General features: G+C 53.7%; 1 protein-coding gene across 6 annotated transcripts in view; it reads right to left on the bottom strand.

The window, feature by feature from the left end:
- rfx4 (regulatory factor X, 4) overlaps positions 1–19,796 on the bottom strand; it is a 391,138-nt gene extending 371,342 nt beyond the window's left edge. For 3 of the 6 annotated variants that reach the window (XM_072484881.1, XM_072484884.1, XM_072484880.1), the window contains exon 1: positions 19,522–19,795. In XM_072484881.1, the coding sequence (XP_072340982.1) occupies positions 19,522–19,570 (49 nt within the window). In that variant the 5' untranslated portion in view covers positions 19,571–19,795. Of the gene's footprint in view, positions 1–19,521 lie in introns of all 6 variants that reach the window. The other 3 variants (XM_072484885.1, XM_072484883.1, XM_072484879.1) reach the window with 2 other exon arrangements.
- Between the last annotated feature and the right edge of the window lie 470 nt (positions 19,797–20,266).

Here is a 20,266-nt window from a genome sequence, read left to right as displayed (position 1 = left end):
ACTGGCCAGTGTCCCAAATTATCACACTGGCCAATGTCTGGGACTGTCCCACTGGCCAGTCCTAGACTGTCCCCGTGGCCCATGTCCCAATTTATCCCACTGGCCAGTGTCTGGGACTGTCCCACTGGCCAGTGTCCTAGACTGTCCCCCTGGCCAGTGTCCTAGACTGTCCCACTAGCCAGTGTCCTAGACTGTCCACCTGGCCAGTGTCCCAAATTGTCCCACTGGCCAGTGTCTGGGACTATCTCACTGGCCAGTGTCTGGAACTGTCCCACAGGCCAGCGCCTAGGACTGTCACACAGACCAATGTCCAGGACTGTCCCAAAGGCCATTCTCCAGGACTGTCCCAGGAACCAGTGTCCAGGACTGTCCGTCCCACTGGCCAGTCTCAAACTGCCCCATAGTGCAGTGTCTGGGACTGTGCCACAGGCCGGTGTTCAGACCAGTGTCCACAGGCCAGTGTCTGGGACACCCACTGGCCAATGTCTGGAACTGGCGCACTGGCCAGTGTTTGGGACTCCCACTGGGCAGAGACTCAAACTGCCCCACAGGCCAGTGTCTGGGACTGTCCCACTCACCAATGTCTGGGAATGTCCCACTGGCCAGCATCATGAACTGTCCCACTGGCCAGTGTCTGGAACTATCCCACCGGCCAGTGTCTGGAACTGTCCCACAGGCCAGTGTCAGGTACTGTCCCACTGGCCAGTGTTGGGAACTGTCCCACTGGCCAGTGTCTGGAACTGTCCCACTGGCCAGTGTCTGGAACTGTCCCACTGGCCAGTGTCTGGAACTGTCCCACTGGCCAGTGTCTGGAACTGTCCCACTGGCCAGTGTTGGGAACTGTCCCACTGGCCAGTGTCTGGAACTGTCCCACTGGCCAGTGTCTGGAACTGTCCCACTGGCCAGTGTCTGGAACTGTCCCACTGGCCAGTGTCTGGAACTGTCCCACGGCCAGTGTCTGGGACTGTCCCACTGGCCAGTGTATGGAACTGTCCCACTGGCTAATGTCTTGAACTGTCCCACTGGCCAGTGTCTGGAACTGTCCCACAGCTAAGTGTCTGGGACTGTCCCACTGGACAGTGTCTGGGACTGTCCCACTGGCCAGTGTCCTAGACTGTCCCCCTGGCCAGTGTCCTAGACTGTCCCACTAGCCAGTGTCCTAGACTGTCCACCTGGCCAGTGTCCCAAATTGTCCCACAGGCCAGCGCCTAGGACTGTCACACAGACCAATGTCCAGGACTGTCCCAAAGGCCATTCTCCAGGACTGTCCCAGGAACCAGTGTCCAGGACTGTCCGTCCCACTGGCCAGTCTCAAACTGCCCCATAGTGCAGTGTCTGGGACTGTGCCACAGGCCGGTGTTCAGACCAGTGTCCACAGGCCAGTGTCTGGGACACCCACTGGCCAATGTCTGGAACTGGCCCACTGGCCAGTGTTTGGGACTCCCACTGGGCAGAGACTCAAACTGCCCCACAGGCCAGTGTCTGGGAATGTCCCACTGGCCAGCATCATGAACTGTCCCACTGGCCAGTGTCTGGAACTATCCCACCGGCCAGTGTCTGGAACTGTCCCACAGGCCAGTGTCAGGTACTGTCCCACTGGCCAGTGTTGGGAACTGTCCCACTGGCCAGTGTCTGGAACTGTCCCACTGGCCAGTGTCTGGAACTGTCCCACTGGCCAGTGTCTGGAACTGTCCCACTGGCCAGTGTCTGGAACTGTCCCACTGGCCAGTGTTGGGAACTGTCCCACTGGCCAGTGTCTGGAACTGTCCCACTGGCCAGTGTCTGGAACTGTCCCACTGGCCAGTGTCTGGAACTGTCCCACTGGCCAGTGTCTGGAACTGTCCCACGGCCAGTGTCTGGGACTGTCCCACTGGCCAGTGTATGGAACTGTCCCACTGGCCAGTGTCTTGAACTGTCCCACTGGCCAGTGTCTGGAACTGTCCCACAGCTAAGTGTCTGGGACTGTCCCACTGGCCAGTGTCTGGGACTGTCCCACTGGCCGGTGTCTGTGACTGTCCCACAGGCCAGTGTCTGGAACTGTGCCACTGGCCAGTGTCTGGAACTGTCCCACAGGCCAGTGTCTGGAACTGTCCCACTGGCCGATGTCTGGGACTGTCCCACAGGCCAGTGTCTGGAGCTGTCCCACTGGCCAGGGTCTGGAACTGTCCCACAGACCAGTGTCTGGAACTGTCCCACTGGCCAGTGTCTGGAACTATCCCACCGGCCAGTGTCTGGAAATGTCCCACTGGCCAGTGTCTGGAACTGTCCCACTGGCCAGTGTCTGGAACTGTCCCACAGGCCAGTGTCTGCAACTGTCCCACTGGCCAGGGTTTGGGACTGTCCCACTCACCAATGTCTGGGAATGTCCCACTGGCCAGGATCTTGAACTGTCCCACTGGCCAGTGTCTGGAACTGTCCCACTGGCCAGTGTTGGGAACTGTCCCACTGGCCAGTGTCTGGAACTGTCCCTCTGGCCAGTGTCTGGAACTGTCCCACTAGCCAGTGGCTGGAACTGTCCCACTGGCCAGTGTCTGGAACTGTCCCACTGGCCAGTGTCTGGGATTGTCCCCCTGGCCGGTGTCTGTGACTGTCCCACAGGTCAGAGTCTGGAACTGTCCCACTGGCCAGTGTCTGGAACTGTCCCACTGGCCAGTGTCTGGAACTGTCCCACTGGCCAGTGTCTGGAACTATCCCACCGGCCAGTGCCTGGAACTGTCCCACTGGCAATTGTCTGGGACTGTCCCACTGGCCGGTGTCTGGAACTGTCCCACTGGCCAATGTCTTGAACTGTCCCACTGGCCAGTGTCTGGAACTGTCCCACAGCTAAGTGCCTGGGACTGTCCCACTGGCCAGTGCCCGAGACTGTCCCATAGGCCAGTGCCTGGAACTGTCCCACTGCCCAGTGTCTGGGCCTGTCCCACTGGCCAGTGTCTGGAACTGTCCCATTGGCCAGTATCTGGAACTGTCCCACTGGCCAGTGTCTGGAACTGTCCCACAGCTAAGTGTCTGGGACTGTCCCACAGGCCAGTGTCTGGAACTCTCCCACTGGCCGTTGTCTGGAACTGTCCCACTGGCCAGTGTCTGGGACTGTGCCACAGGCCAGTGACTGGGACTGTCCCTCAGGCCCGTGTCTGGAACTGTCCCACTGGCCGGGGTCTGGGACTGTCCCACTGCCCAGTGTCTGGGACTGTGCCACTGGCTAGTGTCTGGAACTGTCCCACTGGCCAGTGTCTGGAACTGTCCCACTGGCCAGTGTCTGGAACTGTCCCACTGGCCAGTGTCTGGAACTGTCCCACTGACCAATGTCTTGAACTGTCCCACTGGCCAGTTTCTGGAACAGTCCTACAGCTACGTGTCTGGGACTGTCCCACTGGCCAGTGCCTGAGACTGTCCCACAGGTCAGTGTCTGGAACTGTCCCACAGGCCAGTGTCTGGAACTGTTCCACAGGCCAGTGTCTGGAACTGTCCCACTGGCCAGTGTCTGGGACTGTCCCACTGTCCGATGTCTGGGACTGTCTCACAGGCCAGTGTCTGGAACTGTCTCACTGGCCAGTGTCTGGAACTGTTCTACTGGCCGTTGCCCTGAACTGTCCCACTGGCCGGTGTCTGGGACTGTCTCACTGGCCAGTGTCTGGAAATGTTCCACTGGCCGTTGCCTGGAACTGTCCCACTGGCCGGTGTCTGGGACTGCCTCACAGGCCGGTGTCTGGGACTGCCTCACAGGCCAGGGTTTGGGACTGTCCCACTGGCCAGTGTCTGCGACAGTCCCACTGGCCAGTGTCTGGAACTGTCCCACTGGCCAGTGTTTGGGACTGTCCCACAGGCCAGTGTATGGAACTGTCCCACTGGCCAGTGTCTGGAACTGTCCCACTGGCCAGTGTCTGGAACTGTCCCACTGGCCAGTGTCTGGGACAGTCCCACTGGCCAGGGTCTGGAACTGTCCCACAGGCCAGTGTCTGGAACAGTCCCACGGGCCAGTGTCTACGACAGTCCCACAGGCCAGTATCTGGGATAGTCCCACTGGCCAGGATCTGGAACTTTCCCACTGGCCAGTGTCTGGGACTGTCCCACAGGCATGTGTCTGGAACTCCCACTGGCCAGTGTCTACGACAGTCCCACAGGCCAGTATCTGGAACTGTCCCACTGGCCAGTGTCTGGGACTATCCTACAGGCCAGTGTCTGGGACTGTCTCACTGGCCAGGGTCTGGAATCGTCCAACTGGCCGGGGTCTGGGACAATCCCACAGGCAAGTGTTGGGAACTGTCCCACTGGCCAGGGTCTGGTACTGTCCCAGCCAGTGTCTGGGACTGTCCTACTGGCCAATGTCTGGGACTGTTCCACTGGCCAGGGTCTATAACTGTCCCTCTGACCAGTGTCTGGGACTGTCCCACAGGCCAGTGTCTGGAACTGTCCCACTGGCCGTTGTCTGGAACTGTCCCACTGGCCAGTGTCTGCGACTGTGCCACAGGCCAGTGACTGGGACTGTCCCTCAGGCCCGTGTCTGGAACTGTCCCACTGGCCGGGGTCTGGGACTGTCCCACTGCCCAGTGTCTGGGACTGTGCCACTGGCTAGTGTCTGGAACTGTCCCACTGGCCAGTGTCCGGAACTGTCCCACTGGCCAGTGTCTGGAACTGTCCCACTGGCCAGTGTCTGGAACTGTCCCACTGACCAATGTCTTGAACTGTCCCACTGGCCAGTTTCTGGAACAGTCCTACAGCTACGTGTCTGGGACTGTCCCACTGGCCAGTGCCTGAGACTGTCCCACAGGTCAGTGTCTGGAACTGTCCCACAGGCCAGTGTCTGGAACTGTTCCACAGGCCAGTGTCTGGAACTGTCCCACTGGCCAGTGTCTGGGACTGTCCCACTGGCCGTTGCCTGGAACTGTCCCACTGGCCGATGTCTGGGACTGTCTCACAGGCCAGTGTCTGGGACTGTTCCACTGGCCGTTGCCCTGAACTGTCCCACTGGCCGGTGTCTGGGACTGTCTCACTGGCCAGTGTCTGGAAATGTTCCAGTGGCCGTTGCCTGGAACTGTCCCACTGGCCGGTGTCTGGGACTGTCTCACAGGCCAGGGTTTGGGACTGTCCCACTGGCCAGTGTTTGGGACTGTCCCACAGGCCAGTGTATGGAACTGTCCCACTGGCCAGTGTCTGGAACTGTCCCACTGGCCAGTATCTGGGACAGGTCCACTGGCCAGGGTCTGGAACTGTCCCACAGGCCAGTGTCTGGAACAGTCCCACGGGCCAGTGTCTACGACAGTCCCACAGGCCAGTATCTGGGATAGTCCCACTGGCCAGGATCTGGAACTTTCCCACTGGCCAGTGTCTGGGACTGTCCCACAGGCATGTGTCTGGAACTCCCACTGGCCAGTGTCTACGACAGTCCCACAGGCCAGTATCTGGAACTGTCCCACTGGCCAGTGTCTGGGACTATCCCACAGGCCAGTGTCTGGGACAGTCCTACAGGCCAGTGTCTGGGACTGTCTCACTGGCCAGGGTCTGGAATCGTCCAACTGGCCAGTGTATGGGACAATCCCACAGGCAAGTGTTGGGAACTGTCCCACTGGCCAGGGTCTGGAACTGTCCCACTGACCAATGTCTTGAACTGTCCCACTGGCCAGTTTCTGGAACAGCCCTACAGCTACGTGTCTGGGACTGTCCCACTGGCCAGTGCCTGAGACTGTCCCACAGGTCAGTGTCTGGAACTGTCCCACAGGCCAGTGTCTGGAACTGTTCCACAGGCCAGTGTCTGGAACTGTCCCACTGGCCAGTGCCTGGGACTGTCCCACTGGCCGTTGCCTGGAACTGTCCCACTGGCCGATGTCTGGGACTGTCTCACAGGCCAGTGTCTGGGACTGTTCCACTGGCCGTTGCCCTGAACTGTCCCACTGGCCGGTGTCTGGGACTGTCTCACTGGCCAGTGTCTGGAAATGTTCCACTGGCCGTTGCCTGGAACTGTCCCACTGGCCGGTGTCTGGGACTGTCTCACAGGCCAGGGTTTGGGACTGTCCCACTGGCCACTGTCTAGGACTGTCCCACAGGCCAGTGTATGGAACTGTCCCACTGGCCAGTGTCTGGAACTGTCCCACTGGCCAGTGCCTGGAACTGTCCCACTGGCCAGTATCTGGGACAGTCCCACTGGCCAGGGTCTGGAACTGTCCCACAGGCCAGTGTCTGGAACAGTCCCACGGGCCAGTGTCTACGACAGTCCCACAGGCCAGTATCTGGGATAGTCCCACTGGCCAGGATCTGGAACTTTCCCACTGGCCAGTGTCTGGGACTGTCCCACAGGCATGTGTCTGGAACTCCCACTGGCCAGTGTCTACGACAGTCCCACAGGCCAGTATCTGGAACTGTCCCACTGGCCAGTGTCTGGGACTATCCCACAGGCCAGTGTCTGGGACAGTCCCACAGGCAAGTGTTGGGAACTGTCCCACTGGCCAGGGTCTGGAACTGTCCCAGCCAGTGTCTGGGACTGTCCTACTGGCCAATGTCTGGGACTGTTCCACTGGCCAGGGTCTATAACTGTCCCTCTGACCAGTGTCTGTGACTGTAGGATGTGGAAGCTCTGGAAAAGGTGCAAAGAAGATTTACCAGGATGTTGCCTGGAATGGAGAGTAGGTCTTACGAGGAAAGGTTGAGGGTGCTAGGCCTTTTCTCATTAGAGCGGAGAAGGATGAGGGGCGACTTGATAGAGGTTTATAAGATGATCAGGGGAATAGATAGAGTAGACAGTCAGAGACTTTTTCCCCAGGTGGAACACACCATTACAAGGGGACATAAATTTAAGGTGAAAGGTGGAAGATATAGGAGGGATATCAGAGGTAGGTTCTTTACCCAGAGAGTAGTGGGGGCATGGAATGCACTGCCTGTGGAAATAGTTGAGTCGGAAACATTAGGGACCTTCAAACAGCTATTGGATAGGTACATGGATTACGGGAAAATGATATAGTGTAGATTTATATGTTCTTAAGGGCAGCACGGTAGCATTGTGGATAGCACAATTGCTTCACAGCTCCATGGTCCCAGGTTCGATTCCGGCTTGGGTCATTGTCTGTGCGGAGTCTGCACGTCCTCCCCGTGTCTGCGTGGGTTTCCTCCGGGTGCTCCGGTTTCCTCCCACAGTCCAAAGATGTGCGGGTTAGGTGAATTGGCCAATGATAAATTGCCCTTAATGTCCAAATTGCCCTTGGTGTTGGGTGGAGGTGTTGAGTTTGGGTAGGGTGCTCTTTCCAAGAGCTGGTGCAGACTCAAAGGGCCGAATGGCCTCCTTCTGCACTGTAAATTCAATGATAATCTATGATTAATCTAGGACAAAGGTTCGGCACAACATCGTGGGCCGAAGGGCCTGTTCGGTGCTGTATTTTCTATGTTCTATGTTCATGTCCTACAGGCCAGTGTCTGAAAATGCCCCATTGGCCAGTGTCTCGGAGTGTCCCACAGGCCAGTATCTGAACTGTCCACCTGGCCAATGTCTGGAACTGTCCCACAGTCCAGCGTCTTGAACTGCCCCACTGGCCAGTGTCTGGAACTGTCCCACAGCTAAGAGTCTGGGACTGTCCCACTGGCCAGTCCTTGAGTCTGTCCCACAGGCCAGTGTCTAGAACTGTCCCACTGGTCAGTTTCTGGACAGTCCCACTGGCCAGCGTCTTGGACTGTCCCACAGGCCAGTGTCTGGGACTCTCCCACTGGCCATTGTCAGCGATTGTCTCACAGTCCAGTGCCGGGAACTGTCCCACAGGGCTGTGTCTGGCACTGTCCCATTGGCCAGTATCTGGGACAGTCCCACTGGCCAGGGTCTGGAACTGTCCCACAGGCCAGTGTCTGGAACAGTGCCACGGGCCAGTGTCTACGACAGTCCCACAGGCCAGTATCTGGGATAGTCCCACTGGCCAGGATCTGGAACTTTCCCACTGGCCAGTGTCTGGGACTGTCCCACAGGCATGTGTCTGGAACTCCCACTGGCCAGTGTCTACGACAGTCCCACAGGCCAGTATCTGGAACTGTCCCACTGGCCAGTGTCTGGGACTATCCCACAGGCCAGTGTCTGGGACAGTCCCACAGGCAAGTGTTGGGAACTGTCCCACTGGCCAGGGTCTGGAACTGTCCCAGCCAGTGTCTGGGACTGTCCTACTGGCCAATGTCTGGGACTGTTCCACTGGCCAGGGTCTATAACTGTCCCTCTGACCAGTGTCTGTGACTGTAGGATGTGGAAGCTCTGGAAAAGGTGCAAAGAAGATTTACCAGGATGTTGCCTGGAATGGAGAGTAGGTCTTACGAGGAAAGGTTGAGGGTGCTAGGCCTTTTCTCATTAGAGCGGAGAAGGATGAGGGGCGACTTGATAGAGGTTTATAAGATGATCAGGGGAATAGATAGAGTAGACAGTCAGAGACTTTTTCCCCAGGTGGAACACACCATTACAAGGGGACATAAATTTAAGGTGAAAGGTGGAAGATATAGGAGGGATATCAGAGGTAGGTTCTTTACCCAGAGAGTAGTGGGGGCATGGAATGCACTGCCTGTGGAAATAGTTGAGTCGGAAACATTAGGGACCTTCAAGCAGCTATTGGATAGGTACATGGATTACGGGAAAATGATATAGTGTAGATTTATATGTTCTTAAGGGCAGCACGGTAGCATTGTGGATAGCACAATTGCTTCACAGCTCCATGGTCCCAGGTTCGATTCCGGCTTGGGTCATTGTCTGTGCGGAGTCTGCACGTCCTCCCCGTGTCTGCGTGGGTTTCCTCCGGGTGCTCCGGTTTCCTCCCACAGTCCAAAGATGTGCGGGTTAGGTGAATTGGCCAATGATAAATTGCCCTTAATGTCCAAATTGCCTTGGTGTTGGGTGGAGGTGTTGAGTTTGGGTAGGGTGCTCTTTCCAAGAGCTGGTGCAGACTCAAAGGGCCGAATGGCCTCCTTCTGCACTGTAAATTCAATGATAATCTATGATTAATCTAGGACAAAGGTTCGGCACAACATCGTGGGCCGAAGGGCCTGTTCTGTGCTGTATTTTCTATGTTCTATGTTCTATGTCCTACAGGCCAGTGTCTGAAAATGCCCCATTGGCCAGTGTCTCGGAGTGTCCCACAGGCCAGTATCTGAACTGTCCACCTGGCCAATGTCTGGAACTGTCCCACAGTCCAGCGTCTTGAACTGCCCCACTGGCCAGTGTCTGGAACTGTCCCACAGCTAAGAGTCTGGGACTGTCCCACTGGCCAGTCCTTGAGTCTGTCCCACAGGCCAGTGTCTAGAACTGTCCCACTGGTCAGTTTCTGGACAGTCCCACTGGCCAGCGTCTTGGACTGTCCCACAGGCCAGTGTCTGGGGCTCTCCCACTGGCCATTGTCAGCGATTGTCTCACAGTCCAGTGCCGGGAACTGTCCCACAGGGCTGTGTCTGGCACTGTCCCATTGGCCAGTGTCTGGGACTGTCCCACTGGCCAGTGTCTGGGACTGTCGCACAGGCCAGTGTCTAGAACTGTCTCATTGGCCAGTGTCTGGGACTGTCCCACTGACCAGGGTTTGGGACTGTCTCGTTGGCCAGTGTCTAGAACTGGCCAGTGAGACAGTTCTAAACACTGGCCAGTATCTGGGATTTTCCCATTGACCAGTGTCTAGGAATGTCCCACTGGCCAATGTCTAGGATTGTCCCATTGGCCAGTGTCTGGGACTGTCCCAGTGGCCAGTGTCTGGGATTGTCTCACAGGCCAGTGTCTGGGATTGTCTCACTGGCCAGTGTCTGGGACTGTCCACTGGCCAGTGTCTGGGATTGTCCCATTGGCCAGTGTCTGGGACTGTCCCACTGGCCAGTGTCTGGGATTGTCTCACAGGCCAGTGTCTGGGATTGTCTCACTGGCCAGTGTCTGGGACTGTCCACTGGCCAGTGTTTAGAACTGTCTCGCTGGCCAGTGTCTGGTATTGTCCCATTGGTCAGTGTCTGGGTCTGTCCCACTGGCCAGTGTCTAGGAATGTCCCACTGGCCAATGTCTAGGATTGTCCCATTGGCCAGGGTCTGGGACTGTCCCAGTGGCCAGTGTCTGGGATTGTCTCACAGGCCAGTGTCTGGGATTGTCTCACTGGCCAGTGTCTGGGACTGTCCACTGGCCAGTGTCTGGGATTGTCCCATTCGCCAGTGCCTGGGACTGTCCCACTGGCCAGTGTCTGGGATTGTCTCACAGGCCAGTGTCTGGGATTGTCTCACTGGCCAGTGTCTGGGACTGTCCACTGGCCAGTGTTTAGAACTGACTCGCTGGCCAGTGTCTGGTATTGTATCATTGGTCAGTGTCTGGGACTGTCCCACTGGCCAGTGTCTAGAACTGTCTCACTGGCCAGTGTCTGGGATTGTCCCATTCGCCAGTGTCTGGGATTGTCTCACTGGCCAGTGTCTGGGACAGTCCCACAGGCCAATGTCTAGAACTGTCCCACTGGCCAGGGTCTGGGACTGTCCCATAGGCCAGTGTCTAGAACTGCCCCACTGGCCAGTGCCTGGGATTGTCTCACTGGCCAGCGCCTGGGACAGTCCCACAGGCCAGTGTCTAGAACTGTCCAACTGGCCAGTGTCTGGAACTGTCCCACAGGACAGTGTCTGGTACTGTCCCACTGGCCAGTGTCTGTGTTTGTCTCACTGGCCAGTGTCTGGGACAGTCCCACAGGCCAGTGTCTAGGACTGTCCCACTGGCCAGTGTCTGGTACTGTCCCACTGGCCAGTGTCTTGGGATTGTCTCACTGGCCAGGGTCTGGGACTGCCCCACAGGCCAGTGTCTAGAGCTGTCCCATTGGCCAGGGTCTGGGACAGTCCCACAGGGCAGTGTCTCGAACTGTCCCACTGTCCAGTGTCTGGAACTGTCCCACAGGTCAGTGTCTGGGACAGTCCCACAGGCCAGTGTCTAGAACTGTCCAACTGGCCAGTGTCTGGAACTGTCCCACAGGACAGTGTCTGGTACTGTCCCACTGGCCAGTGTCTGTGTTTGTCTCACTGGCCAGTGTCTGGGACAGTCCCACAGGCCAGTGTCTAGGGCTGTCCCACTGGCCAGTGTCTGGTACTGTCCCACTGGCCAGTGTCTTGGGATTGTCTCACTAGCCAGGGTTTGGGACTGCCCCACAGGCCAGTGTCTAGAGCTGTCCCATTGGCCAAGGTCTGGGACAGTCCCACAGGGCAGTGTCTCGAACTGTCCCACTGGCCAGTGTCTGGAACTGTCCCACAGGTCAGTGTCTGGGACTGTCCCACAGGCCAGTGTCTAGAACTGTCCCATTGGCCAGGGCTGGGACTGTCCCATTGGCCAGTGTCTAGAACTTTCTCACTGGCCAGTGTCTGGGATTGTCCCATTGGCCAGTGTCTGGGATTGTCTCACTGGCCAGTGTCTGGGACAGTCCCACTGGCCAGTGTCTGGGATTGTCTCACAGGCCAGTGTCTGGGATTGTCTCACTGGCCAGTGTCTGGGACTGTCCACTGGCCAGTGTTTAGAACTGTCTCACTGGCCAGTGTCTGGTATTGTCCCATTGGTCAGTGTCTGGGACTGTCCTACTGGCCAGTGTCTAGAACTGTCTCACTGGCCAGTGTCTGGGATTGTCCCATTGGCCAGTGTCTGGGATTGTCTCACTGGCCAGTGTCTGGGACAGTCCCACAGGCCAATGTCTAGAACTGTCCCACTGGCCAGGGTCTGGGACTGTCCCACAGGCGAGTGTCTAGAACTGCCCCACTGGCCAGTGCCTGGGATTGTCTCACTGGCCAGCGTCTGGGACAGTCCCACAGGCCAGTGTCTAGAACTGTCCAACTGGCCAGTGTCTGGAACTGTCCCACAGGACAGTGTCTGGTACTGTCCCACTGGCCAGTGTCTGTGTTTGTCTCACTGGCCAGTGTCTGGGACAGTCCCACAGGCCAGTGTCTAGGACTGTCCCACTGACCAGTGTCTGGTACTGTCCCACTGGCCAGTGTCTTGGGATTGTCTCACTGGCCAGGGTCTGGGACTGCCCCACAGGCCAGTGTCTAGAGCTGTCCCATTCTCCAGGGTCTGGGACAGTCCCACAGTGCAGTGTCTGGAACTGTCCCACTGGCCAGTGTCTGGAACTGTCCCACAGGTCAGTGTCTGGGACTGTCCCACAGGCCAGTGTCTAGACCTGTCCCATTGGTCAGTGTCTGGGACTGTCCTACTGGCCAGTGTCTAGAACTGTCTCACTGGCCAGTGTCTGGGATTGTCCCATTGGCCAGTGTCTGGGATTGTCTCACTGGCCAGTGTCTGGGACAGTCCCACAGGCCAATGTCTAGAACTGTTCCACTGGCCAGGGTCTGGGACTGTCCCACAGGCAAGTGTCTAGAACTGCCCCACTGGCCAGTGCCTGGGATTGTCTCACTGGCCAGCGTCTGGGACAGTCCCACAGGCCAGTGTCTAGAACTGTCCAACTGGCCAGTGTCTGGAACTGTCCCACAGGACAGTGTCTGGTACTGTCCCACTGGCCAGTGTCTGTGTTTGTCTCACTGGCCAGTGTCTGGGACAGTCCCACAGGCCAGTGTCTAGGACTGTCCCACTGACCAGTGTCTGGTACTGTCCCACTGGCCAGTGTCTTGGGATTGTCTCACTGGCCAGGGTCTGGGACTGCCCCACAGGCCAGTGTCTAGAGCTGTCCCATTCTCCAGGGTCTGGGACAGTCCCACAGGGCAGTGTCTGGAACTGTCCCACTGGCCAGTGTCTGGAACTGTCCCACAGGTCAGTGTCTGGGACTGTCCCACAGGCCAGTGTCTAGACCTGTCCCATTGGCCAGGGTCTGGGACTGTCCCATTGGCCAGTGTCTAGAACTTTCTCACTGGCCAGTGTCTGGGATTGTCCCATTGGCCAGTGTCTGGGATTGTCTCACTGGCCAGTGTCTGGGACAGTCCCACAGGCCAATCTCTAGAACTGCCCCACTGCCCAGGGTCTGGGACTGTCCCACATGCCAGTGTCTAGAACTGCCCCACTGGCCAGTGCCTGGGAGTGTCTCACTGGCCAGCGCCTGGGACGGTCCCACAGGCCAGTGTCTAGAACTATCCCACAGGGCAGTGTCTGGTACTGTCCCACTGGCCAGTGTCTGCGTTTGTCTTACTGGCCAGTTTCTGGGACAGTCCCACAGGCCAGTGTCTAAGACTGTCCTGTGGCCAGTGTCTGGTACTGTCCCACTGGCCAGTGTCTCGGGATTGTCTCACTGTCCAGGGTCTGGGACTGCCCCAGAGGCCAGTGTCTAGAGCTGTCCCATTGGCCAGGGTCTGGGACAGTCCCACAGGGCAGTGTCTAGAACTGTCCCACTGGCCAGTGTCTGGAACTGTCCCACAGGTCAGTGTCTGGGATTGTCCCACTGGCCAATGTCTGGGAATGTCCCACAGCTCAGTGTCTGGGATTGTCTCACTGGCCAGTGTCTGGGACTGCCCCACAGTCCAGTGTCTAGAACTGTCCCACTGGCCAGTGTCTGGAACTGTCCCACAGGTCAGTGTCTGGGATTGTCCCACTGGCCAATGTCTGGGAATGTCCCACAGCTCAGTGTCTGGGATTGTCTCACTGGCCAGTGTCTGGGACTGCCCCACAGTCCAGTGTCTAGAACTGTCCCATTGGCCAGTGTCTGGAACTGTCCCACAGATGGGTGCTGAAATCTTTCAATTTGCTCAGAGGAATGTTTCATTCCCTCCCTCTACCCCGTGTTTAGGACACAAACATATGAATTAGGAGCAGGTGTAAGTTAACCGGCTTGTCAAGAATCTATCTGGCTCACCAATAAATATAGTTTTTTTTAAAAAAAGAATCTATCTGGCTCTGCCTTAAAGATATTCGCAGACTCTGCTTCAAATGCTTTTTGTGGAAGAGACTCACGCCCCTCTGAGAGAAGAAGATTTCTCCTCATCTCTGTCTTAAATGAGAGACCCCTTATTTTTAAACAGTGATATATCGTTCTAGATTCTCTGACAAGAGGAAATGTCTTGTTCAGCGAAGAATGAAAACTCCCTGGATAAGTGGGAGTGGGGTGGGAAATGGTCATGTTATTGCTGGGCGGTTATTTGGGGAACAGGTTCCAGGTTCGGAATAGTGGTGGTAGATCCTCCATCAGGAGGGATGAAGGGGAGGGGGGGATAGGGAATGGGGAGGGGGTCTGCCTGTGTAAACCTAGCTGCAAATGGTCACCCATCCTGGGGGAGCTAGGAGACTGAGGATGGAGAATGGTCTCAGGATGTTGGGTGTCTGGGTTCAGATGTTTGGTCTGGGGAGGGCTGGGTGCTGAGGTGCAGAAAAACGGGGTCTGAGTATCTGGATCATAAATAGGGTTACTGGGTCATTACAGGCAGAGGCCTGCGTAGAACTGTTCCTTCCGCCTCCCCAACTCCCCCCCCCCCCCCCCACTCACCCTCCAACCCTGCATCTCTTGCACAAAACCTGTGTCCTGTACTCCTTGCACCATCCGCTAATGGGAACTGCTTTTATTTCTCTACCTTATCTAAACCTGTCAATCCTGTGCACCTTTATCTCACCTTAATCTCCTTTGCTCTCGGAGAACAACCCCAGCTTCTCCAACCCTAATGATGTAGCTTCATCTCTGAGACTGTCTGATCTCCTCTGACCCATCTCAGGGACTCTCATATCCACCCTAAAAGGTGGTGACCAGGTCTGGATGCAACATTCTAGTTGTGGCCTAACCAAAGCTTAATAATGATGCAGCAAAACTTTCCTGCTTTTCTATTCAATACCTCTATTTGTGAAGCCCAAAATCCCGTTTGTATCCAAGGAATCCGTACAGTGCAGAAGGAGGCCAATTGGCCCATTGGGTCTGCACTGACCCTCCAAAAAGGCACCTCACCCAGGCCCAGGCCCCCCGCACTAACCCTGTAACCCTACCTAATCACTGGACACTAAAGGGCAATTTCATCATGTCCAATCCACCTAACCTGCATCCTTGGACTGTGGGAGGAAGCTGGAGCACCCAGAGGGAACCCACGCAGACACGGGGAGAAAGTGCAAACTCCACACGGTCAGTCCTCAAGGCCAGAATCAAACCTGGGTCCCTGGTGCTGTGAGACAGAAGTGCTAACCACTGTGCCACCGTACCCTAACCCTTCATTATGTGTGGGCGTTTGGTTTGGTCTGGAGAACTAAGAGCCACGCACATTTTGTTTTACTCTTTCATGGAGTGTGGGCATCACATTTGTTGCCCATCTCTCACTACCCTCAAAGTGGTTGATGGGTTGCTGGGCTATTGCAGAGGGCAATTAAGAGCCGTCAACATTGCTGTGGGTCTGGAGTCAATTAAAGGCCGGACCGGGTAAGAATTATTTTTTACAATTTATAGAATTTACAGAGCAGAAGGATGCCATTCGGCCCATCGAGTCTGCACCGGCTCTTGGAAAGAGCACCCTACCCAAGCCCACACCTCCACCCTATCCCCATAACCCAGTAACCCCACCCAACACTAAGGGCAATTTTGGACACCAAGGGGAATCCACCTAACCTGCACATCTTTGGACTGTGAGAGGAAACCAGAGCACCCGGAGGAAACCACGCAGACACGGGGAGAGCGTGCAGACTCCGCACAGACAGTGACCCAAGCCGGGAATCGAACCTGGGACCCTGGAACTGTGAAGCTATTGTGCTAACCACAATGCTACCGCGCTGTCCAAAGGATGGCAGATTTCCTTCCCTAAAGGACATTAGTGACCCAGATGGTTTTTTTCGCAATTGATGTCACCATCACCGAGGCCAGCTCCACGTTCATTCCCCCCACGCTCAGCTCTCGGCTTGGAGACCACAACGCCAATTAATAATATTTTGAAGTCCACCCCAACCCTCTTAAATTTGTTTCCTCCACAGGCCGAACGGTAACCAAGGCAGCATTACTTTGTCCTGGTAACCCTTGGCAATGTGTCCCTGGATACGGCTGGATACTCCCCCCCCCCCCCCCCCCCCCCGCCGCCAATTCCAAATTTTGGTAACGATTTAATTCGCAGATGAGAAGTTTCGAAATACCTAAATAGTCACTTCATGAGTAAATCCCATTTATTTGTCAAACTCTCTCCCCTCTGGCCTGATGTCTGGGACAATAGTTTGCTGAACTTTTTGGAGAACAAGGGCGAGGCTGAGGGCTGTAAGAAACTAAAGTAAACTTTACTTTGTCAAAGATACTCGACAGCCGGGGGGAGAAGATAAATTTGCCATTTCAAAAAACAACCGAGGAACTAATGGGTTTAAAAAAAAAAATTCTGTCCCCCTACAAGTCATTTATGGTCAAATCCAAGGAATTGCTTGTTGAGATTTCAGAAGTGTGTCTTAGTTATAATTCACAAACTCCTGAGATGCAGTTACATTGAAAAGATTTACAATTTGCATTTTGGAGAGGCTCCCCGGACAAAATGATAATAATTTGGTGGTGTTTTAATAGCCCCGATCCTGAATTTTAATTGCCTTAGATTTCGATGAAACAATTTTAATTTGTTTTACTTTTTTTTTTAATAAGTGGGGAGGAAGAACTTGAATTATTAATTTGGGATTAAATTCAACCAGCCCTTTTGTAATTCACCAATTGGGATTTATCTTTTCTGGCATTGATAGATCGAAAGTGGATTCGAGGGGGCGGGGGGGGGGGAGAGATATTTTCAGAGGAAAATAATACCTGGATTTCCAGATGGAATCAGAGGGGCGGCGGGGGTGGGGAGAAATGATTCTTGAAAAATCTCCATGAGGAAAGGTTGGAATATTCCCATTCCTGAGCACAGGCCGCTGGGGTTGGGGGTGGAGGCGGTCAGAAACTTATCCCCTCGATAAAGTTGACGAAACTTCGAACCACTCTTGTCCCGGATTTTCTGATTACAGAAGATGCGATGAGGATGGAGTGATTCTATTCACAAACACTTCCCCGACATGAGACCCCAAACCCCAATGTCGGCTCGGAAGGAATTCGTTGAGTCCAAAAAAAAGGCATCGATGAGCCTATTTCGGGGGTTTATTTTTATTTTAATACCGCGGGAAAGTTCGATTGCAGAACGGTCTTACAGACAGGTCCGCGTTCGTTTGCACATTTGAAATCTCCTGAAATTAAATTACTCCAGTAATATTCCAGAGTTTAAATCACCTGTGATTTATTGATCTAGTGAATTTCGCCCAAACTGAATTATTTGATGTGTTACTCTCGCAAATAATGCATGGATTTGCATAATACACTTGAAATTGCTACTGAAACGAATGTATATGTCGGTCCATTACTACTCCTGAAAGTAGTGAAGTAGTGTATCTATTTGATGTGTTACTCCTGAAATTGGTGTATTTATTTGATGTATTGCTCTTGAAATTGAAGTATTTATTTGGTGAATTACTACTGAAATTGAAACGTTTATTTGGTGAATTACTCCTGATATTGAAGCATTTATTTGGTGAATTGTTCCTGATATTGAAGTGTTTATTGTGTATTACCCCTGAAATTGAAGAATTTATTTGGCGAATTACTCCTGAAATTGAAGTGTTTATTTGATGTATTACCCCCCTGAAATTGAAGTATTTATTTGATGTATTACTCCTGAAATTAAAAGGTGTATTTGATGTATTACCCCCTGAAATGTAAGTATTTATTTGGTGTATTACTCCTGAAATTGAAGGGTTTATTTGATCTATTACTCCTGATATTGAAGTATTTATTTGGTGTACTACTCCTGAAAATGAAGCATTTATTTGTATTACCCCTGAAATTGAAGTATTTAGCTGATGAATTACCCCTGAAAGTGAAGTGTTTATTTGGTGAATCAGTCCTGAAATTGAAGTGATATTGAAATATTTATTTGGCGTATTACTCCTGAAACTATATTTCTATGCCGTCTTACATTAGGGACTTGAGTGATGTCTTGGTATATTGCCCTTGAAGGTGATTATGTTTACTCAAAATTAATGAGAATATTAATTACTGGTGCTTTAAGTATTAATTTGGAAATTAATGTATTTATTTTGGAGAATAATTGCTGAAATTAATGGATTACTTCTCAATCGGACGTCTGAAATGGACGGAGAGTTTTACACATTTTTGACTCTACACTAACTAGTGAAAGGCGAGTCTTCCTGAGGCGAGCGGCGTCTATCCCGTTTTCCTTCAATTCACATTTTGGAGCATTGGGCAGCCATCGAAAAGATTTCCCCGCCCTTGATCCCAACCTGTCTCCCCAAAGTAAACGTCGTCACCTCTTGCAATGTGAACACCCGAGTAGCTGTCTGGAGCTGCTGGCTTTCATGCGGAGTTACTTTGGGTTCCATAGAGAGGGTCTGTCTGACTTGGGGCCTCAGTTACTGTCACTTTCTCCAGAGAACTAAGGAGAGAGGGAGGGAGAGAGTGGGGGGGGGGGGGGGGCGCAGAGAGAGAGAGAGCACTTTGCACATGTCTGGATAGGCACAGTGCAGCAAGTGTGTGAGATCCATTTTATACAGGCCAATTCTGACCCAGTTAAACAGCCACATCCCAGAGTGAGACGCTGCAATTTCTTTGGGACCAGTTGTAAAGTTTCATGTAAACTTCCCCTGGGGACTGAGACAACAGCAGCAGCGGGGGAGAAATGAACGAGTAAATGGGATTTAATACGCACACTTTTTTCCGACAGATGGTGAGATTCCGCTTTTGCAATTCACCAGCTAGATTCCATTTCCTGAGAGCAGAGAATGTTTTTAAATAAAGGTAAAATCATAAAGGGCTTTAATATGATAAGTAAGGGGTACCATTTTCCCCGGCAGGAAGGTAACCAGAGGACACGGTGAAGATAATTGACAAAAGGGCGAGAGGGGAGATGAGAATTTAGTTTTTTTAACACAGGTTGTGTCACCTGTGGTAGCAGATCCAATCATAACTTTCAAAATATACCTAAAAGAAAACAAGACAGAGGAGGTGAACGGGACTAGTTGGACAGCTCTTTCCAAGTGCCAACACGGGGACGATGGGCCGAATGGCTCTCTACCTGCGTTGCCCGGGTCCATTCACAACCTGCAAGCAATTCAGTCAGGACGAAGCCACCCGGAGCAGCTCACATTCCGCATCCTTGGAGTCCCACTATTCCCGCTTTTCCAGAAACACATGTCAGTTACCCCCCCCCCCCCCACCGCCCCCACACACACACACAACCCCACAGCTCACCCACACATTCCCAAAAACCGACCTACCCCCCCCCCCCCCCACCCCCACAGAGCCAGCCACCCAGGACCTGATCCTGGCACCAGGAATTCTCACCACACTTTGTAGCGGTGGGTGCTTCACTCTGCTAACCCAACCTGCCAGGAAAAGGGAATAACTTGAATATTCAAAAAGAAAACAGAAATAAGGACGAGATTTGACCGCAAAAAAAACATTTAACTAACAAAGGCAAAGGAATAACTCCACTGCCGTCACAAATATAACAAAAAAGATTGTCCAATGTTAAACAGAGGCACATCATAGCCACTTTCCTCTCAAATTAAGTGCGACGGAGCTGGAATTCTCAAGTCTGCCCCCTCCTCCCTTCCCCTCTTCGCCTTGATCCTAATTTCCCCGAAGAAACACCAACCTGTGGAATCCATGTCAGAATCTTCCAGTATATCACAATGCATGTTCATCCTTGTAGACCTGGGCCAGCTCCAGCCAACTCTGCTCCTCTCTCTCCTCCCCTCTCTGCCTCTCTCTCTGATAACTCTGTGGATAATGTAACGGAGTCAGATCCGTCAGAATGTTTGCTGATGTTCCGAGGGGAAAAGAAACCCCGAGGAGAGTTGTGTCATTGATAGGCCGGCAACGTGATGAATGGCAGCTAGTCTATATGGGCCAATGTGACCGGGCGCACTGTGTCCCTTTGTGATGGTATTTTGAATAAGAAAAGCTTTTTTTTCCCTGGGAAAAAAAGGAGAGAGGGAGGGGGGGGGGGGGGGGGGGGCTTAGATATACCCAAGCCTCACATTTCATCCTCCCCTTCCATTATACCCCGAGAATCTGTCTTCCCCTATCCCATTTTAAACTCCCGGAGCTGCTCTCGTTTCTCATTGTGAGATGTGAATGGAAATTGGCTGAGTTTTCAATGCAGGTTTTAATGCAGATTTACTGGCGCTCACTCCAGTCTCGGGCACTTATTTCACTCCCCCTCTCTCACTCTGACTACAAACTGGGACTTTTCCTTTCCGACTTGTTTTACAGAACTTTGTGTAATTATTACGGTCCATTTTTTTGTTCACCCCTCCAAATAGAAAGTTTTATTCCCCCTCCCCACCTTGGTTTGTCAGAGCTGCTGATTGTGTGGAGGTAAAGGTCAAAGCTTTCCT

Source organism: Scyliorhinus torazame, chromosome 19, assembly GCF_047496885.1.
Source record: "Scyliorhinus torazame isolate Kashiwa2021f chromosome 19, sScyTor2.1, whole genome shotgun sequence".
Taxonomy (NCBI): Eukaryota; Metazoa; Chordata; class Chondrichthyes; order Carcharhiniformes; family Scyliorhinidae; genus Scyliorhinus; species Scyliorhinus torazame.
This window is presented reverse-complemented; position numbering and strand designations above follow the sequence as displayed.